Source organism: Pseudophryne corroboree, chromosome 8 (assembly GCF_028390025.1).
Source record: "Pseudophryne corroboree isolate aPseCor3 chromosome 8, aPseCor3.hap2, whole genome shotgun sequence".
Lineage (NCBI taxonomy): Eukaryota > Metazoa > Chordata > Amphibia > Anura > Myobatrachidae > Pseudophryne > Pseudophryne corroboree.
In genome coordinates this window covers 425,772,243-425,794,699 of record NC_086451.1, presented here as the reverse complement: position 1 = coordinate 425,794,699, position 22,457 = coordinate 425,772,243, and the positions used below count along the sequence as shown (strand labels likewise).

General features: G+C 47.2%; 1 protein-coding gene across 1 annotated transcript; it reads right to left on the bottom strand.

The window, feature by feature from the left end:
- Positions 1 to 609: 609 nt before the first annotated feature.
- Positions 610 to 1,545, bottom strand: LOC134949916 (olfactory receptor 8J3-like). The gene has a single exon (XM_063938605.1). The coding sequence runs from the start codon at positions 1,543 to 1,545 to the stop codon at positions 610 to 612; it is 936 nt and encodes a 311-aa protein (XP_063794675.1).
- Between the last annotated feature and the right edge of the window lie 20,912 nt (positions 1,546 to 22,457).

Below are 22,457 nucleotides of genomic sequence, written 5' to 3'. Positions count from 1 at the left end.
AAAGTTCGAGTGGGTCCAGTTCTTGGAGAACTACACCAGCTCATCTCTAATAAATACCACACATGGGTTTAACTTTGTCGACATGAGAGCGTGGGCCAGTGAATCATTTACCATGACTAGTAACAAAATACATTAAACAAAACAAACCTTTCATTTAAAAAAGTATTTAATAAAAGTACTTACTACTAACTGACCCAATAAAGTTCCCAATTGAATACCTTGATCCTCTAGTGCGTGGGTATTCATCATCTGGACCTCTGGTTGTTATGAAACTACACATTATTGCATGCCCTGCCACAGTTTTAGCATGCCCTACCAGCAAAAACTGTGGCAGTGCATGCTGGGATGTGCAGTTTCACAGCAACTGGAGGGCCGCATGTTGAGTACCTGTGCTCTATTGATGCTGTAAAGTCCAACTGAAACAAAATAAGGAAAGAAAAAGCTAGAAATTAGAAAGTAATAATTTGTCCCTAAGATTACTCATTGGATCCAACTGGTACACATTTCAAATAATTTCCTGCAAAGTTTTTTTTAACAAATACAGTTATCTTTTATTCAAGTCTTATTTAGCCAAAAATGTAAATCTGCTTTGTTGGCACAAATCGGTCATTAATGCTTCCACAGCAGATTGAGTCTCCGCTTTAGGGCGAACTTCACATCTTTGTTTTTCAAACTGTAAATCAGAGGGTTTAGCATGGGGACAGCAGCTGTGTTAAACAGAGAGAACAGTTTTTTAGATTCCAAGCTGTCCATAGAATTTGGCCTGAGATATTGGCAGATGAGAGTCACGTAGAGTAGGATAATAACGGTTAGGTGTGAGGAACACGTGTAAAAGGCTTTACGTCTGCCTGTGCTGGTACGTATTTTAAGTATGGCTAGTATGATGAATATATAAGGGATGAAAGTGAGGGAAAAGGGGAATATTACAAGAAATATTCCATTTATGAAAATGTAGAGCTCCAAGAAAGAAACATCGTTACATGAGAGTTTCGCCAATGGTGTGATGTCACAGAAAAAGTGATTTATTTCATTAGATATATAACAATTGTAACCTGAAAGAGAAACAACAATAGGAACAACCTGAATAAATCCCACTAACCAACACACCGTAACCAACAGAGCATTGACTCTACGGCTCATGACGGTGTGATAACGTAATGGATTGCAGATGGCGGTATAGCGATCATAGCTCATGGCTGTCAGTAGAAGCAGTTCATCACTTGTGAGAGATAAGAAAATATACATCTGTGCCATGCAGGTGAAGACAGATATTGTTTTATCCCTAAATATAAAGTTTGTGAGACTTCTGTGTAGAGTGATGGTGGAGGAAGACACGTCTATGATGGACAGGTTGGCCAAAAAGAAGTACATGGGAGTGTGTAGCTGGCAATCACAGCAGACCAGAAGAAGCATTGTCATGTTGCCGCAAAGAGTAAAAAGATAAATTAGAAGAACAAGTAGGAAGACAATCAACTGAAGCTCTTGAACATCAGAAATTCCTTTAATTATGAAATTGTCCACTCTAGTCTGATTTATTGGATTCATGGTTACAATAACATTGTCAAATCTGCAAAAAATATATAATGTCGTTTACTCACTTTGGAGCAGATAGTACTGTATAAGCATGAAACAAAAACACTGGTAGATAGTGCGCACCTTATAGGGTAGGATATTCAGGAATAAAGTGCAAAGGATCTTGTTTTTGTGTAGTCATATCAAAAGGATGAAATATTATCCAAGAAAAAATATCCAAAAAAGTTTTCCTTTTTCTGGGATCTTCTTTTGACCACATATCACAGGTATCTTGCTCTGTAGTTGTTTCCTTTTAATATTCCCTGACCATGTGCATATATGCAAAAAAAGGAAACCTAATATAGTGAAGTATGTTTTATTCAAAATGTATGTTAAAAAACAACCACATTTTTTAAAATGTAACCAGCACCAAAGAACTTAGTGCAGCATACCAGATAGTTATGGGGTGTACAGTAATCACACCCAATATCGCATTTACAGTCAAAAATCCAATTGGCCTACCAGGATCGACCCGGATGGACTGTAGGGGTGAATACACATCCTTTCCCACTGATACTCCTGGTCCATACTGGGTTCTCTGCCACCAACACGTTTCAATCCCTGACAGAGTCTTTTTCAAGGTGCGCCTTGAAAAAGACTCTGGCAGGAAGATGAAATGTGTTGATGCCTAGAACCCGGTGTGGCCCAGGGGTATCAGTGGAAAAGGACATGTATTCACCCCTACAGTCTGTCCAGGTCGATCCCGGGAGGCCAATTGGATTTTTGACTGTAAATGTGTATATGCTTAAGCAGCTACAGCAGCTGTGGAGGTGCTTTGATAGCACTTAATTATGGATTATCATTGGACCATTGCTCGTGAAAAGATTTGCTTTACTTGAACTGAATTTTGACATTAGCAAGGGAAGAGTAGGAGGGATGAGAGAGAAACAGGAGGAATGGGGGGACAGATGAAGTAGAGGGAAAGGAGATGATAGAAACACAGGATGATTAGAGGGACAATGGCAAGGGAGGAACAAGGGGAAGGGAAACATGGGGGAAATAAGGGAAATTAAACTCAGGAGTTATAGGAGGGACAGATGAAGTAGGGGGAAAGGAGGTGAGGAGGTGTATATTCTCGGTATCGCCTGCCTAGAGAAGTGGAACCTAGATGGCATTTGGTGTAGGGGACACACTACCTCAAGAAATTCTCTAAGTCCCTGTGAACTAACGGCGGATACCGGATGTACGTCTAACACCAACACAGCTGCCAAGGCCTGAGTTATCCGCTTTGCAACAGGATGACTGCTGTGATATTTAATCTTCCTTGCAAATGACTGTTGGACAGTCAATTGCTTACTGGAAGTAGTACAAGTGGTCTTCCAACTTCCCCTCTGGGATGATGATCGACTCCCAGCAGCAACAACAGCAGCGCCAGCAGCAGTAGGCGTTACACTCAAGGATCAATCGGAGGAATCCCAGTCAGGAGAGGACTCGTCAGACTTGCCAGTGACATGGCCTGCAGGACTATTGGCGTTCCTGTCTAAGGAGGAAATTGACACTGAGGGAGCTGGTGGTGTAGTTTGCACTGGGAGCTTGGGTACAAGAGGAAGAAGGGAATTAGTTGTCAGTGGACTGCTTCCACTGTCACCCAAAGTTTTTGAACTTGTCAATGACTTCTGATGAATGCGCTACAGGTGACGTATAAGGGAGGATGTTCCTAGGTGGTTAATGATCTTACGGCAACACATGGCTTGAAACCTGTTGTCCGCATTTCTGTTGAAATAATTCCACACCAAAGAGGTAATTTTTTTTGGTATTTTAACCAGGCATGTAAATGGCCTTATTTATCCCACGGACAACAGGTGTCTCCCCGGGTACCTGACTTAAACAAACCACCTCTCCATCAGATTCCTCCTTGTCAATTTCCTCCACAGCACCAGCAACACCCATATCCTCATCCTGGTGTACTTCAACACTGACATCTTCAATTTGAATATCAGGAACTGTACTGTGCGTGCTCCTTCCAGCACTTGCCGGGGGGGGGGAATGGTGGAAGGAGCCACCTCTTCCCATCCAGTGTTGGGAAGGTCAGGCATCGCAACCGACACAATTGGACTCTCCTTGGGGATTTGTGATTTAGAAGAACGCACAGTTCTTTGCTGTGCTCTTGCCAGCTTAAGTCTTTTCATTTTTCTAGTGGGAGGATGAGTGCTTCCATCCTCATGTGAAGCTGAACCACTAGCCATGAACATAGGCAAGGGCCTCAGCCGTTCCTTGCTACTCTGTGTCGTAAATGGCATATTGGCAAGTTTACGCTTCCCCTTTCAGACGATTTTAATTTAGATTTTTGGGTCAGAATTTTACTGAACTTTTGCTTTTTGGATTTTACACGCTCTCTACTTTGACATTGGGCATCGGTCTTGGCAGACGACGTTGATGGCATTTCATCATCTCTGCCATGACTAGTGGCAGCAGCTTCAGCACTAGGTGGAAGTGGATCTTGATCTTTCCCTATTTTACCCTCCATATTTTTGTTCTCTTTTTTTTAATGTGTGGAATTATATGCCAGTAATATTATTATTATATCAATAGCAATGGCCTACAGTACTGTACTACTATATACTGCTCACAACAATGCAGCACAGATATGGATACTTGAAGTGACACGGAGCTGCAAGATACAGCAATGGCCTACTGTACTGTACTACTATATATACTGGTGGTCACCAAAATGCTGCACTGTACTACTATATACTGTTCACAACAATGCAGCACCAATATGGATACTTGAAGTGACATGGAGCTGCAAGGTACAGCAATGGCCTACTGTACTGTACTACTATATATACTGGTGGTCACCAAAATGCTGCACTGTACTACTATATACTGCTCACAACAATGCAGCACAGATATGGATACTTGAAGTGACACGAAGCTGCAAGATACAGCAATGGCCTACTGTACTGTACTACTATATACTGGTGGTCACCAAAATGCTGCACTGTACTACTATATACTGCTCACAACAATGCAGCACAGATATGGATACTTGAAGTGACACAGAGCTGCAAGATACAGCAACGGCCTACTGTACTGTACTACTATACTGGTTGTCACCAAAATGCTGCACTGTACTACTATATAGTATATACTGGTCACACAACAATACAGCAGATATTGAGCACTGATCAGGATACTAGAACTAAGTCTGACACGGAGCTGCAAGATACAGCAATGGCTTACTGTACTGTACTACTATAATATACTGGTGGTCACCACAATGCAGCACACTGAGCACAGATATTGAGCTTTTCAGGCAGAGAACGTAGCCACGTCCTCTCCGCTCAATCTCCAATGCACGAGTGAAAATGGCGGCGACACGTGGTTCTTTATATGGAATACGAATCTCGCGAGAATCCGACAGTGGGATGATGACGTTCGGCCTCGTTCGGATTAACTGAGCAAAGCAGGAAGATCCGAGGCTGCTTCGGACCCCTGTAAAACACGTGAAGTTGGGGGGGTTCGGATCTCGACGAACCGAACCCGCTCATCTCTAGCTTATAGTAAGGATGCAGTTTAAGAACTCTTCATTTTACATGCAGGAATATGGAACTAAAATGGTGTTTCTTCTTCAGCCAAGCTGCCGTGGAACCAAGAGATTGAAGTGTGAAAGTCTGGTCATATCCATACACATGCAGGACTTTGTCAGGTGGATGGTCTTGCACCCAACATTCAGTCATTTTGGAGTCCTTAACTGCCAGAACTAATAATCAGAGACAAAAGATTGCATGTGCAAAACATTAGATAATTAACTAACACTATTCTGTAAGTAGCATAATAAACCACAAACAAACACATTATTATACTGTAAGAAAGCTATCCAGACAAGGCTTGTGACTCAGATATGTGCAAGCAAATCATTCTCCAGTAACTGACCAACAGAAATAAGTGCATTTATAAATAATATGTGTAATATAGATGTGCCATCATACACCATGTCTTCAGTCTCACCAAACAGCCCCTCTCGGGGCAACAGGTCCTGGGCGCCTCTGTTACGCCAAGTGTCCTTTTTGCCTCATCTGTACGTGACTGAGTCCTAGGGGGAGATGAACTAAGCAGTGATAAACATGGGTGCGCATTGATGCTAGTCAGCATTGATGTAACATTTATCATTTGCATAATATAAAAGTATATAGAGCAGCAGATTGGTTGCTACTTCTCCACTGGCTCACTTCTCCACTTTTATCATTGCTTAGTACATATCCCCCTAGGGAAATATGACGTTTCATACAAAGTTTCTCACACCAAATGCTGTTGTGCTTTATCTTTGACTTTATATTTGTTTCCAAAACTAATTCCTATGCAGTTATGGTCACAACCCAGCGTCTCTAGTATACTGTGAGTGGTGTATTACTGTTTCTTTGATGCAAATTAGACACAAAATGAAAAGAAAAAGATGCTACATGACAGATTTCATAGTGGCTCAGGCATACCGGGCGTCTCATGCCATATACAGTGCATCCGGAAAGTATTCACAGCGCTTCACTTTTTCCACATTTTGTTGTTACAGCCTTATTCATCACGGGAATAAATTCATTTCCCCCTCAAAATTCTACACACAATACCCCATAATGACAATGTGAAAAAAGTTTTTTTTGTGACTTTTGCAAATTTATTGGAAATCACATGTACATAAGTATTCACAGCCTTTGCCATGAAGCTCAAAATTGAGCTCAGGTGCATCCTGTTTCCACTGATCATCCTTGAGATGTTCCTATAGCTTAACTGGAGTCCACCTCAGTAATTTCAGTTGATTGGAAATTATTTTGACAGGCATACACCTGTCTATATGAGATGCCACCCATAACAGTTCATGTCTGAACACAAACCAAGCATGAAGTCAAAGGAATTGTCTGTAGACCTCCAACACAGGATTGACTCGAGGCACAAATCTGGGAAAGGGTACAGAAAAATATCTGCTACTTTGAAGGTCCCAATGAGCATAGTGGCCTCCATCATCCATAAATGGAAGAAGTTCTGAAATATCAGGACTCTTCCTAGAGCTGGCCGGCCGTCTAAACTGAGCGATTGGAGTGGAAGTGCCCTAGTCAGGTAGGTGACCAAGAAACTGATGGTCACTCTGTCAGAGCTACAGCATTCCTCTGTGGAGAGAGGAGAACCTTCCAGAAGGACAACCATCTCTGCAGCAATCCACTAATCAGGCCTGTATGGTAGAGTGGCCAGACGGAAGCCACTCCTTAGTAAAAAGCACATGGAAGCCCACCTAGAGTTTGCCAAAATGCACCTGAAGGACTCTCAGACCATGAGAAACAAAATTCTCTGATGAGACTGATAATTTCGATTTTATCTTAAAACATAAAGCTATACCTTAAACACACCTTAAATACACTTTAAACCTTTAGCCGCTGCGGCCGCTATACTCAATACACACGCTACGTACTTTATACACTGTTTGCGTACGGAGTCCTGTATCACTGTACGGACTTAGCGTACAAACGCCGCGCTGTGGGTACAAAGTACACACAGCGCACACACACACCCAGAGATTCACTTTAAACCTTATACAGCAATGCGATGCGTTACTAATACACTCTTAAACCTTAGCAGGAAAAGGAAGAAACAACACCGATTTGTAGTTAATCACTGGGTTCCAACACCAAAGAGTAATATTTCTGAAAGGGGGTTAACAATGCAAATTATGCACTACAATACAACAGAGTAAATGGCTACAGTCAATGTACATACGTGAGTATATTCGCGTGCGCCTCCCGGTCCGGTCCTCCGCTATCAGGTTGATAACGTTGAGAGTCTTGTGTCAGGCCGGGCTGCAGCAGGCTTTATTTATACAAGTCTTCCAAAAGCAATACAATGGATACTGTAATCCCGTTGTCCATTGGACACAGGAATGCACTTTTACAGTACAGGAGAGGTCATAGGTTGATTTGAAAAGGTAGGCGATGTCTTTCCCAACTGCTCTTGCGGGTGGTCTCCTCTGGATTCCCGCTGCATACATAATATACAGTAAATACAGTTTATATCTATATTCTGCTTCTGCACCTAACTATCCGCAGGAACATGCGCTCTTCCGCAAACCAACACCGGAATGTTACCCTTAAAATACCCTACAGCTGGATACCAGACCCCACCTTATTACCTTAGTCTGTCCCCTCTTATCCTGTAAAGGTGAATCCCTTTGTTCTGGAATCATTTAAACTGTTGATACTTTCTTATGTGGTGCAGGGGGACTATGTGTACAATGTGCACTATTTGGATTAAATATGTAATGTTTTGATAGCTCCCCATGCGTTCACAAACTCTGCCGTAAATACCCATACCACGCGCAGGACCTCGGGAGCGACCATACGCAAATTGCGGATATGTGCACGCACGGCGGAACAAGTGCACGCGCAGAGGGCATGTGTGTGCAGTTTATACGTGCTGCGTGTTCTTCAATATTTTTCGACTTTGACAAGACAAAGATTGAACTCTTTGGTGTGAATGCCAGGCGTCATGTTTAGAGGAAACCAAGCACCGTTCATCACCAGGCCAATACCATCCCTACAGTGAAGCATGATGGTGGCAGCATCATGCTGTGCGGATGTTTTTCAGTGGCAGGAACTGGGAGACTAGTCAGGATAGAGGTAAAGATGAATGCAGCAATGTACAGAGACATACTGGATGAAAACCTGCTATAGGGGGTAATTCCAAGTTGATAGCAGCAGGAAAAATGTTTAGCAGTTGGGCAAAACCAGTGGCGTAACTACTGCCCCCGCAGTCCTCGCGGTGGCTTGGGGGCGAGGGGCTGCAGGGGCGCCACTGACTTTGCACAGATTGACATGCGGACGAGCGTCCGCATGTCAATCTGCGGTCTCCCTCCCTGCTGTAAGGACTTGGAGGGACACGGAGCGCATAGCGCATGTCTCCTGTGTCCCTCCTGGCTCTTCCCCGACCGGTCTAAGTGCCGTTCGTGAGCTCTGATTGGCTCACGAACCGGCACTTCCTTTATTAGACTTGCCGGGGGAGAGCCAGGAGGGACACAGGAGAGACGCGCTATGTGCTCATTGTCCCTCCAACACAAAGGTGCGGGGGGGTGGGGGAGAGGAGAGCAGGCACTGGGCGCATATACCTGGCACTGGGGGCATATACCTGGCACTGTGGGGGAAGATCTGGCACTGGGGGCATATACCTGGCACTGGGGGCATATACCTGGCACTGTGGGGGTAGATCTGGCACTGGGGGCATATACCTGGCACTGTGGGGGTAGATCTGGCACTGGGGGCATATACCTGGCACTGGGGGCATATACCTGGCACTGTGGGGGAAGATCTGGCACTGGGGGCATATACCTGGCACTGGGGGCATATACCTGGCACTGTGGGGGTAGATCTGGCACTGGGGGCATATACCTGGCACTGGGGGCATATACCTGGCACTGTGGGCATATACCTGGCACTGGGGGCATATACCTGGCACTGTGGGGGAAGATCTGGCACTGGGGGCATATACCTGGCACTGGGGGCATATACCTGGCACTGTGGGGGAAGATCTGGCACTGGGGGCATATACCTGGCACTGTGGGGGAATATCTGGCACTGGGGGCATATACTTGGCACTGTGGAGGAATATCTGGCACTGGGGGCATATACCTGGCACTGTGGGGGAATATTTGGCACTGGGGGGAGCAGGCACTGAGGGGGCATATGTGGCACTGTGGGGGAAGATCTGGCACTGGGGGCATATACCTGGCACTGGGGGCATATACCTGGCACTGTGGGGGAAGATCTGGCACTGGGGGCATATACCTGGCACTGGGGACATATACCTGGCACTGTGGGGGAAGATCTGGCACTGGGGGCATATACCTGGCACTGGGGGCATATACCTGGCACTGTGGGGGAAGATCTGGCACTGGGGGCATATACCTGGCACTGTGGGGAAGCAGGCACTGAGGGGGCATATGTGGCACTGTGGAGGAATATTTGGCACTGGGGGTAGCAGGCACTGAGGGGGCATATGTGGCACTGGGGGAGGGGTATATTTGGCACTGGGGGCATGTACCTGGCACTGGGGGCATATACCTGGCACTGTGGGGGAATATCTGGCACTGGGGACATATGTGGCACTGGGAGCACGGCACTAGCAACAAGCACTACCCCCTAGCAACGAGCATGACACCCAGTGCATGAAACCCCTGGCAACGAGCATGACACCCAGTGCATGAAACCCCTGGCAACGAGCATGACACCCTGAGCATGAAAACCCCTGGCACCATGCATGGAACCAAGAGCATGAAACCCCTGGCAACGAGTAGGTAATTTAAAAGTCATTAGAAGCCTTACTGTAGAACTTAATGTGTAATGGGCATTACGGTGTGTGGCATAATGTATCACGGACATTGCGGTGTGTGTCATAATGTGTCGGGCATTACGGTGTGTTGTATACTATATCACGGGCATTGTGGAATGTGGTATAATGTCTCAGGATCATTGTGGTGTGTGTCATACTGTGTCACAGACATTGTATGTGCTATAATGTATCAGGGGCATTGCAGTGTGTAGCATAATGTATAACGGGCATTGCGATTCCTGTCGTCATGTGTCACAGGCATTACGGTGTGTGGCATAATGTGTCGGGGGCATTACAGTGTGTGCATATTGTGTCATGTGCATTGTTGTGTGTGGCATAATGTCTAAGGGCCATTGCAGTATGTGGAATAATGTATACTGGGCATTACTATAAGGAGGAAAAATGACAAATAATGTAAGGGGCATGAATCAGGATTATTTTTCTTTCCTGTGGTGGCTAACGTCTGGGCGTGCAGGTTGCAAAACTGGGGTATAAGGTAGTCTTTTCCTGCAATACCACGCCCCTTTACGCGAAGCCACGCCCATTTTAACGAAACCACACACCCTCTTTGGCGGCGCGCCCTACGGCGCGCACATATTTGTCCCTTTGCTAATGCCAATTATGGGGGGTATGGGGGGGGGGGGGCGCCGAAGGATTTTTTGGCTTGGGGGAGGAAAATTTCTAGTTACGCCACTGGGCAAAGCCATGTGCACTGCAGGTGTGGCAGATATAACATTTGCAGAGAGAGTTAGATTTGGGTGGGTTATTTTATTTCTGTGCAGGGTAAATACTGACTGCTTTATTTTTACACTGCAAATTAGATTGCAGATTGAACACACCACACCCAAATCTAACTCTCTCTGCACATGTTATATCTGCCTCCCCTGCAGTGCACATGGTTTTGCCCAGTTGCTAACCAAATTCCTGCTGCGATCAACTTGGAATTACCCCCATAGAGCGCTCTTGACCTCAGATTGGGGCGACGGTTCATCTTTCAGCAGAACAGTGACCCTAAGCACACAGCCAAGATATCAAAGGAGTTGCTTCAGGACAACTCTGTAAATGTCCTTGGGTGGCCCAGCCAGAGCCCAGACTTGAATCCGATTGAACAACTCTGGAGAGATCTGAAAATGGGGGTGCACCAACGCTTCCCATGCAACCTGATGGAGTTTGAAAGGTGCTGCAAAGAGGAATGGGCGAAACTGCCCAAAGACAGGTGTGCCAAGCTTGTGGCATCATATTAAAAAATACCTGAGGCTGTAATTGCTACCAAAGGTGCATCAACAAAGTTTTGAGCAAAGGCTGTGAATACTTATGTACATTTTTTCTTAGTTTTTTATTTTTAATAAATTTAGCAAAAATCTAAAAAAAAAACTTTTTTCACGTTGTCATTATGGGGTATTGTGTGTAGAATTTTGAGGGAAAAAAATGAATTTATTCCAGTTTGGAATAAGGCTGTAACATAACAAAATGTGGAAAAAGTGAAGCGCTCTGAATACTTTAATGGTGCACTGTAGTGTACTGAGGCTAGGTGTATAAGGACACATCTGCATATTAGCCAATCAAATGTGCTCAAAATGGAGCTTTTCCAATACGAATATTCTAATACAAATAATTATATCCAATATATAAATTAAGGTCAGAAAATAATAGAAGTACAGTATTTTGTGGTGCTACAGTCAATAAATATTTGTGTGGGATCAATTGTGATTGATTGTTCCAAGACACTACAAACATCAGCATTGGCGTATCTACAGAGAAGGAGGCCCTTGTGCAGGCTCCATCTGGGCCCCCTCCTCTATAGCCGGCAGCACTGTAGAGCTCTGGACCCTAGAGTCTAGAGCGCGTGCACAAATCTCTGGGAATGTGGCGTGGCAGCCATTTTTCCAGTGAATTTCCTACTGCACATGCGTGAAACACCGGGAAAATGGTGCAGCGCCATTTTCCCAGTGATTTTTGCAATGCTGCTGCTGCGCCGCGGTACTCCGGAGGGCAAGTATTAAAATAATGAGTGCAGGGTGTGCGATATGGGCCCCCAGCACCCCGGGGGCCTGTGTGCACAGCACACACTGCACTCATAATAAATACGCCAAGGAACATCAGCAATACTGTATGAATAATTGTTCAGTACATGTATGTTCATATATGGGATTTTCCTATAACAAAGTCTATTATGTTATAATAAATCAATAATTATGTGGTATTTTCATTATTTTGATAATAAACAAATGTAATTAATTGTATTTCTTGATTAGCACATAAATGTAAGCAATATCAAAGTAATAATTAGTGTCCAATCAATCAATTAATAAATTAAATCAGACGCTCTAAAACTAAGCACACTTTCACAGACTCAGGGGGTGATTCAGATCTGATCATTACTGGGCGTTTTCACACAGCGGGCGATCAGGTATTAACTGTGCAGGTGTATGCACCACACTGCGCAGGCACGTCGGCATCAACAACCGGCATCGCTGGTCAGCGACGGGATGGTGCAAAAAATCAGATTGCACATTGGTTTGCAGGGTGATTGACAGGAGGAAGACCATTTACTGGGAGTGTCAGGGAAAACGCAGGCGTGCCCAAGCGTTTTCAGAGAGGGTTTCTGACGTCAGCTCCGGCCCCGATCAGTCTGATGTGATCGCACTGGACGAGTAAGTCCTGGGCTGCGCACATACAGCACAAAGTGGATTTTAGCAGCACTGCTACACATGGGATCGCACACTTGCATGGCGGATATACACTCCCCCTGTAGGCGGCGACTATCTGATCGCAGGACAGCAAAATTAGCAGCCCAGCGATCAGGTCTGAATCACCCCCTAAATTGAGTATAGGAGAATAATATAAAAGGTAAAATGATTTATTAAAAAAATCAATACATTTCCAATATAATGAATTCATTATTTACTAATAAAACAAACAAACAAACAAACAAACAAAGAATGATAATAAATTTACACTATACTACACTACACTAAAAGACCAGACACAATTATAATTCTGGAACACAAAAAAGAAGAAAGTACTATCTTGGTGGGGCACTCACCTCCCATATTTTAGTGCTTTGGAGCTATTAAAACTTACGGGGTCATTTACTAAGCAGTGATAAGAGCGGAGAAGTGAGCCAGTGGAGAAGTGGCCCCATCAACCAATCAGCAGCTCTGTATCATTTTATAGTATGCAAATTATAGATGTTACTTCAGTGCTGATTGGTTGCCATGGGCAACTTCTCCACTGGCTCACTTCTCTGCTCTTATCACTGCTTAGTAAATGTCCCCCTTAGTGTTTATTAGTAATATTTAAAATTATTTATTAACCAAGGACAAAACAAAGACAAAAACAAACATGACATAAATGGGCATATATTTTGAATTGTCCATCATCCACAGACTCTGCCTGATCCAGGAGAAGCTGGGGGATGTCCAGGAGCTCCGGGTGTGCCGGACTAGCCCCCAGCATGACAAAAACAGGGGTGTGGATCTCCGGCTCTACATTGTACCGGAGGCCACGTCTTCTTGTTGTCAAACCTTGCCCCGATACTCTGGCGCTCTGTCTCTCTGCAATAGTGAGGCCCCCACAACCTTGGATGCCCTGAGCCCCCACCTGCCTTAATCCAGATCTGCTGTGATAAATGCTGTTTAAATTATATTAAAATAATATGAATGTACAACCGTTACTCAGAGTTCTATCAGCTGTCAAACAAGGCAAGCAATCTGAGTGTGCCCGATAATTGTGGTCCACTCATCCAAAGGGGGAATGCACGTTTGGTAAAGCCAGCCAGATGGACACCTGAGCATGTAATCAGTATTCTCTTTCCTGCAGCAGAAGTGGGCAGGTCTCCAGCCGTGGACCTGATGTGATCATTCTGAAATAAGAGCAGTTGATGTATGTTTTTATTTTTCCTGCTTATACATGGGTACATATTATTGGTCTAAGGGGGTCATTCCGACCTGATTGAACGATGCAGTTTTTCACATGGGTATGCATCGCAATGCGCAGGCACGTCGTACGGGTACAAAGCGGATCATTGCTGAGCGATGGATTTAACAAAGAATCCATTCGCACAGTCAATCGCAAGGAGATTGACAGGAAGAAGGTGTTTGTGGGTGTCAACTGACCGTTTTCTGGGAGTGTTTGGAAAAACGCAGGCGTGTCCAAGCGCTTGCAGGGAGGGGGTCTGACGTCAATTCCGGGACCGGAAAGGCTGAAGTGATCGCAGCGGCTGAGTAAGTCCAGAGCTACTCAGAAACTGCACAAACTGTTTTTTGCAGAGCTCGGCTGCACAGGCGTTCACACACTTGCAAAGTGAAAATACACCCCCCAGCGGGCGGCAACTATGCATTTGCACGGCTGCTAAAAACAGCTAGTGAGCAATCAACTCAGAATGACCCCCTAAGACTATATTTTTATGTAAACTATCTTCCATTTTATATTAAATATATTTAAAAGTTTCCAGAGTCACATATTTACAATTCATGGAAGTGTCAGTCTGATCGCTGCATATCCCCATTGGTGTGCATTTTCTCCAGTGTTTCTCCCAGGCTCCTACCAGCAGCTGCTAATAGCGGGCATTATGCAGGTTTGTTAACAAACCAAAAAAGCACACTAATGGACAAACCATGCTGTAACATGTGCAGAGACATATTGGTTTGGGTGGGTTATATCGTTTCTGTGCATGGTAAATACTGTCCGGTTTATTTTTACAAACCAATTTAGATTTCAGTTTGAATACACCCCACCCAAATCTAACTCATTCCGCACATGTTATATCTGCCCCCCACCCCCACCCCCTGCAGTGCACATGGTTTTGCCCATTAGTGTACTTTTTTGGTTTGCTAGCAAACCTTAATTAAGCTAGGGGCAAACACAGGATTTTCTGGGGGGGGGGGGGGGTGTTCCATATTAGTATATATACGGATACCTATTTTCCAAAATATTCAGAAAACCGGAATAATTCAGCCCTGTAGTGACGTCATGAAGTGGCCGGCGTCATGACATCACTGGAGTCCGTGGCCAATCACAGACAGATGGGGGATTGTCTTTACAGCCATTCACTCACCGTCACTACTGCCAGGACCCACCATGGACCCCCGGGATCCTCCTGCAGACGCACTGCAGACCCTCAGGATCCCCTCGCCAATTCATCAGACCCACTGCAGACCCCAGGACCCGTCCAGATAACAGGTATTCTGTTATCCAGAAAAATCCCATATCCAGAATGCTCCTTGTCCCAAACATTCGGGATATGGGATACTCGACTTGTATGTATGTCCGGCTCTCCCGTCACTAATAGTTATGCGCTGGGTGCCTGAACGAGGAAGTAACAGCAACAGCAAGTGGATGGTATGGCACTCCAAGCGTCTCAATAACTCAAACTCAAACCAGCATAGGGAATGACAATGTCATTCCCTATGCTGGTTTGAGTTTGATTTATTGAGACGCTTGGAGTGCTGTACCATCCACTTGCTGTTGCTATACATATATATACATATATATATATCTCCTATATATTTGGCTACATCTGTGACTCTGTGCTCGTAACGCTGGGCGGAGTCACAGAGCTGGGCGGAGTCAACTGCATCTGCTGCAGGGAGCTACCCCATACCCAGCGCCAGCAGCAGTCAGGTGCAAGACCCTACCTACAGTATAGGAGGTGAGGATGGCCACTAGCTGCCGGCTGCTGTGCCTGTCCTCCCCCCCCCCCCCAATCACCTGTGACAGCGGGCTGTGTGCTGTGCAGAGCGGGTCCTGAAAAGGGGGCGGAGCTACGGCGTCACGAAGGGGAGGAGCTACACAGGACCAGACAGCTGAACAGTGGTGGAATCAGCATTGCAGTGACGGCCAGCCAGACTTGGTAAGTGGAGGGTGAGAGAGAAATGTGTGTGCGTGTGTGTATATAGTGTGTGTGTGTGTGTGTGTGTGTGTGTGTGTGTGTGTGTGTGTGTGTATAGTGGGGGGGGGTGTGTGTGTGTGTATATATGGTGGGGTGTGTGTGTTTGTATATATGTGTGCATTGTGTGTGTGTGAGGTATGTCTGTGTGTGCGCACTTTATGGACACCACTGCTGGGGGGGGGGCATTACATGCAAGGACGCTACTAATATAGGGGGGGCATTACGTATAAGGACGCTACTACTATAGGGGGGGGGCATTACGTATAAGGACGCTACTACTATAGGGGGGGCATTACATATAAGGACGCTACTACTATAGGGGGGGCATTACGTATAAGGACGCTACTACTATGGGGGGGCATTACGTATAAGGACGCTACTTCTATAGGGGGGCATTACGTATAAGGACGCTACTATGGGGGGGGCATTACGTATAAGGACGCTACTACTATGGGGGGCATTACGTATAAGGACGCTACTACTATGGGGGGGCATTACGTATAAGGAGGCTACTAATACTGGGGGGCATTACATATAAGGACGCTACTACTGGGGGGGCATTATGTATAAGGACTCTATTACTTCTGGGGGGCATTATGTATAAGGACGGTGCTACTACTACTGGGACGGCATTACATGTAAGGATGCTACTACTACTGGGGGGGCATTATGTACAAGGACGGTACTACTACTGGGGGCACATTACGTATAAGGATGCTACTACTACTGGGGGGGCATTATGTATATGGACGGTACTACTACTGGGGGCACATTATGTATAAGGATGCTACTACTACAGGGGTGGCATTACGTATAAGGACGCTACTATTACTGTTGGGGGCATTACATATAACTACTACTACTACTGGGGGGCATTACGTATAAGGACGCTACTACTACGGGTGGGGCATTACGTATAAGGATGCTACTATTACTGTTGTGGGACATTACATATAACTGCTACTACTACTGGGGGGGCATTATGTATAAGGACACTACTACTATTGGGGGGGCATTATGTATAAGGACGCTACTACTACTGGGGGGGCATTGTGTATAAGGATGCTACTACTACTGGGGGGGCATTATGTATAAGGACGCTACTATTACTGTTGGGGAGCATTACATATAACTGCTACTACTACTGGGGGGGCATTATGTATAAGGACACTACTACTATTGGGGGGGCATTACGTATATGGACACTACTACTACGGGTGGGGCATTACGTATAAGGACGCTACTACTACGGGTAGGGCATTACGTATAAGATGAATAAGATTGTGCTACATTGTGGCGTAATTTTAAATGGGGGTACTATTGTGTGGCCCATGCCCTTTAGTTGTGAGACCACACCACTTTTCCCGATGCACAACAAAGGAATATGGGAGGGCACAAAATTCATAGTTTGCAGGGGGGCGCCGAACACCCTAGCACCGGCCCTGGCCAGCAGTAGCAAAAGTACACCACGGCCACTGACACTATCTGCAGGGAGGGGAACAGCGCTGATATGGAGGGTACTTGCAGGCAGCGAGTCGCCGCCCACAGCTCCTCTCCCACCTACACACCATACCTGCCGCCTGACACCCACACCCCAGGGAGAGGGCGCTAGCTCAGGCACCGCTAGATCAGCATCTGCAGCATACACACAAGGGCTGCCATGCTCAGCGGCAAGCGGTGCGGAGCATGTGCAGCGGGACAGCGCCAGGACGGGACACGCACTAATCAACATTGCAGCTGGGCCGGAGCTCCCTCCGTCTGCAGCCTAAGGACGCGTGCCGCACCTCTCCAGGGAAACACCATGCCTGCCCGCCCACAGGGCTCCGGACGCTTACCTATGCTCCGCGATCACAGCAGCTGACGCTGCCATGCAGGATGGAGGAATGACGCCCGTCAGACGGGGCGGACAGTGTGCGGCGGAACGGGGCCAGGAAGGAATGCTGACCACGACCCATTGCTGCTGGGTCTGAGCTCCCTCCCTCTGCAGTCACCATCTCACAGCAGCAGCCAGGAGGTTAGTGGCCACCGCGACCCGCACATCCTTACCTCACACATACCTCACATATACCTCACATATACCTCACACATGAGAGCAAAGGTACACACACTGTGACATCACACCTGTAGCCCACCCCTATATCTGCTAAGTACTCCCCGTCACTATGCCTGTCACCCTCATCCTGCTCTCTAACTGCCTGTCTGTGTACTGTCCTCTCACACCATCACCAACCCTCACTAACTACCACAGAGACTATGTGCACTGATATCTGCCCCTCCACCACCTGCAGCGCCCCAGGACCCCTCCCCATCCCCCGCAAACCCCCGCACCTGCCCCTCCACCACCCGTGGCACCCCCACCCACTGCGCCTTCGGACCCCCTACCCCACCCGCAGTGTCTTCCAAACCCCTCCCCCATCTGCAGCAGCCCCTCCCCCATCCGCTGCACCCCCGGAACCATCCCCTGCAACCCCACCCCTCCAGCAACCGCAACACTTTCGGTCCCACTACTCCACCCGCAGCACTCACCCCACCACCAACCACTCCACCTGCGGACCCCCTAAACCACCTGCTCCTCCACCACCTACAGCCCCTCCCGATCTACCGCACCCTCACCCCCCTCCCTCCCTCCCCCACCTGCAGCGCCTCCAGGCCCCCTACCTCACCCGCAACACCTGCACCCTTCTCCACCAGCAGCGCCTCCGGAACCCCTCCCACATCCGCAACAGCCCCTCACCCGCCTCCCCCACCCACAGCACCCCCACCCCTCCCGCATCCCCTGACCCCCTCCCCATCCGATGAACCCCCGCACTCACCCCTCCCCCATCCGCTGCACCCACTGACCCATCCCCTACACCCCCACCTCTCCAGCAACCGCAACACCTTCGGACCCACTACCCCACCCTCAGCACCCACCCCTCCACCACCCACTGCACCTCCGGACCTCCTACACCACCCGCTCCTCCACCACCTGCAGCCCCTCCCCATCCACCGCACCCCCACCCGCAGCGCCTCCAGGCCCCCTACCTCACCCGCAACACCTGCACCCTTCCACCCTGCAGCGCCTCCGGAACCCCTCCCTCATCCGCAACAGCCCCTCACCCGCCTCTCCCCCACCCACAGCACCTCACCTCTCCCACACTCCCGGACCACCTCCACCATCCGCTGCACCCCTGCACCCATCCCCTATCCCACCCGCGCACACACCCCTCAACCACCTGCAGCACCTCCAGACCCCCTCCCCCATCCACCGCAAATCCACACACCTGTCCCTCCACCACCCGTGGCACCCCCACCCACAGCGCCTACGGACCCCACACCTCAACACACACGGACCCTCCCTCCTCCGGACCCCTAACCCCATTCACTGCACCCCACCCTCTCCCACCCGCAACGCCTCCACACCTCCTACCCACCCGCCACACCCTTCCCCACCCGCAGTATCTCTGGAACCCCTCCCCCATCCAGCCCAGCATCTGCCCCTCCCCCACCTGCCCCTCCCCCACACACAACACCCCCCCGGCCCCCTCCCCCGGTACCCACCCACGGCGCCTCCAGACCCCCTATGCCACCCGCCCCTCCACCACCTACATCACCTCCGGACCCCCTCCCCCATCCGCCACACCCGCATCTGGCTCTCCCCCGCCCGCTGCACCTTTGGATCCCCTACCACACCCACGCAGCAGGCCCTTCCCAATCCGCATCGCCTACACCATTCGCAACAGCACCGCACCCGCCACTCCCCCACCCACGTTACCCCAGCATCCACCCCTCCCCCACCCACCGCGCCCCCTGGACACCTCCCCCATCCACTGCACACCCGCACCCACCCCTTCCCCATCTGCAGCGCCTTCGGAACCCCTCCTCCATCCACAACAGCCCTGCAGCTGCCATCCCCCACCTGCGACACCCCTGCTCCTACCCCACCCACAGCGCCTTCATACCCCCTCCCCCATCCGCGGTCCCCACTCCCCAAACCCCTTCCTGTTGCAAGGGACTATGCCCCCTTCACCATCGGACGCCCTTTCATTGTGCAATATTCAAACACTAACAAAACTAGGAATGCAGGTAATTCTCCATATATTGAACCCCAGAAAGGCGTGCAGGGGTTAAGGGGGCGTAGCCCCTTCCGCCTTCATACCCCCTCCCCCATCCACGGTCCCCACTCCCCAAACCCCTTCCTGTTGCAAGGGACTACGCCCCCTTCACCATCGGAAGGCCTTTCATTGTGCAATATTCAACCACTAACAAAACTAGGAATGCAGGTAATACTCCATATATTGAACCCCAGAAAGGCGTGCAGGGGTTAAGGAGGCGTAGCCCCTTCCGACTGTGTGAAGAGCGCCCGTAGGGCGCGATGAAGCACCTAGTATATAAATATTAGAGATGTGCACCGGAAATTTTTCGGGTTTTAGTGTTTTGGTTTTGGATTCGGTTCCGCGGCAGTGTTTTGGATTCGGACGCATTTTGGCAAAACCTCCCTGAAAATTTTTTGTCGGATTCGGGTGTGTTTTGGATTCGGGTGTTTTTTTTTTCAAAAACCCCTCAAAAACAGCTTTAAATCATATAATTTGGGGGTAATTTTGATCCTATAGTATTGTTAACCTCAATAACCACAATTTCCCCTCATTTGCAGTCTATTCTGAACACCTCACACCTCACAATATTATTTTTAGTCCTAAAATTTGCACCGAGGTCGCTGGATGACTAAGCAAAGCAACCCCAGAGGGCGGCACAAACACCTGGCCCATCTAGGAGTGGCACTGCAGTGTCAGACAGGATGGCACTTAAAAAAATTGGCCCCAAACAGCACATGATGCAAAGAAAAGAGAAAAAGAGGTGCACTGTGGTCGCTGGATGGCTAAGCTAAGCGACACAAACACCTCAATATCACTCGAATTATTCGTTCTAATCAATGGTATTATTGGTCCAAATCACTGGAAGAAAATGACAAAATCACTGGAATTATTCATTCTAATCAATGGTATTATTGGTCCAAATCACTGGAAGAAAATGACAAAATCACTGGAATTATTTGTTCTAATCAATGGTATTATTGGTCCAAATCACTGGAAGAAAATGACAAAATTACTAGAATTATTTGTTCTAATCAATGGTATTATTGGTCCAAATCACTGGAGAAAATGACGAAATCACTGGAATTATCCGTAAACATTTGTAGAAAGTCGCTGCTTTCTGATTACAGAAATGCACAGATATTCATGCGAATCCACAATCCCTTCCCACAGGAAAAAGAAATTGAGAAACCGTTGTTTGAGAACGTTTGTTCTCTTTCCCTTACAAAGGAACAAACCACTTTCCAAGAAGACTGACGTTTTGGAGATTATGGCGACATAATGTTTTTGAATATAAATCCTAAAGCAGGTGGTGTATTAGAGCAAAAGAGTGCAAGAGACCAGCCATGCAGTTTCTGAAATATTATGACAAAATGTTACTGTATTTCATAAGCACTCATTCCTAACTCTGCTAAGTAATGTTTGGTATACTGTATCTGGCTTCCATGAGGTAGTTGTCCATTATTTCAGCTTCCATTGACCTTTTTGAAAGCAGTAGAAGTTATCGATTCTTTTTTTTTTTTTTCCTATTTTTAATTTTCTCCTGCATAGCCCAGTAAAATGTTGCAATGTTAAGTATTGACTTGTGCCTTCTGGGGGTCCACTTCATCACCAAACCCAGCCAAATCTCATCCTAACCCTCTGTTCCACATTCTCTATGTACCCCATCTGTGTCACCCATGTCTGTCTACCCCTCCCCTTTAGATTGTAAGATCTCACGAGCAGGGCCCTCTTCCTCATGTGCTAATCCTTTGTCTTACTTAAATAATCTTCAACTGTACCACATCCAGCAGTCTTCTGCCACCTGATACTTATTCCAGTGTCATCTGCTGATGTAACTATGTTTATTTACCCTGTACTTGTCCTATACTGTCATCAACTGTAAATTGATGTTTTCCTGTTTGATTATTTATGTACTCTGTAATTGGGTGCTGCGGAACCCTTGTGGCGCCATATAAATAAAGGATAATAATAATATAGGGTGTATAATCCCCAGGTGTATCTCACACATCACACAGTACAGTATATAGGGTGTATAATCCCCAGGTGTATCTCACACATCGCTCAGTACAGATTACAGGATGTATAATTACCAGGTTTATAACACACATCGCACAGTACAGTATATAGGGTGTATAATCCCCAGGTGTATCTCACACATCGCTTAGTACAGTATACAGGGTGTATAAATCCCCAGGTGTATCTCACACATCGCTCAGTACAGATTACAGGATCTATAATCACCAGGTGTATAACACACATCGCACAGTATAGTATATAGGGTGTATAATCCCCAGGTGTATCTCACACATCGCTCAGTACAGTATATAGGGTGTATGATCCCCAGGTGTATCTCACACATTGCTCAGTACAGATTGCAGGATATATAATCACCAGGTGTATAACACACATCGCACAGTACAGTATACAGGGTGTATAATCCCCAGGTGTATCTCACACATCACTCAGTACAGATTACAGGATGTATAATCACCAGGTGTATAACACACATCGCACAGTACAGTATATAGGGTGTATAATCACCAGGTGTATCTCACACATCGCTCAGTATAGTATACATGGTGTATAATCCCCAGGTGTATCTCACACAT

Bases quoted from the DNA above. Each gene is read 5' to 3' on its own strand.
- LOC134949916 (XM_063938605.1), bottom strand. From the start codon at position 1,545: ATGAATCCAATAAATCAGACTAGAGTGGACAATTTCATAATTAAAGGA.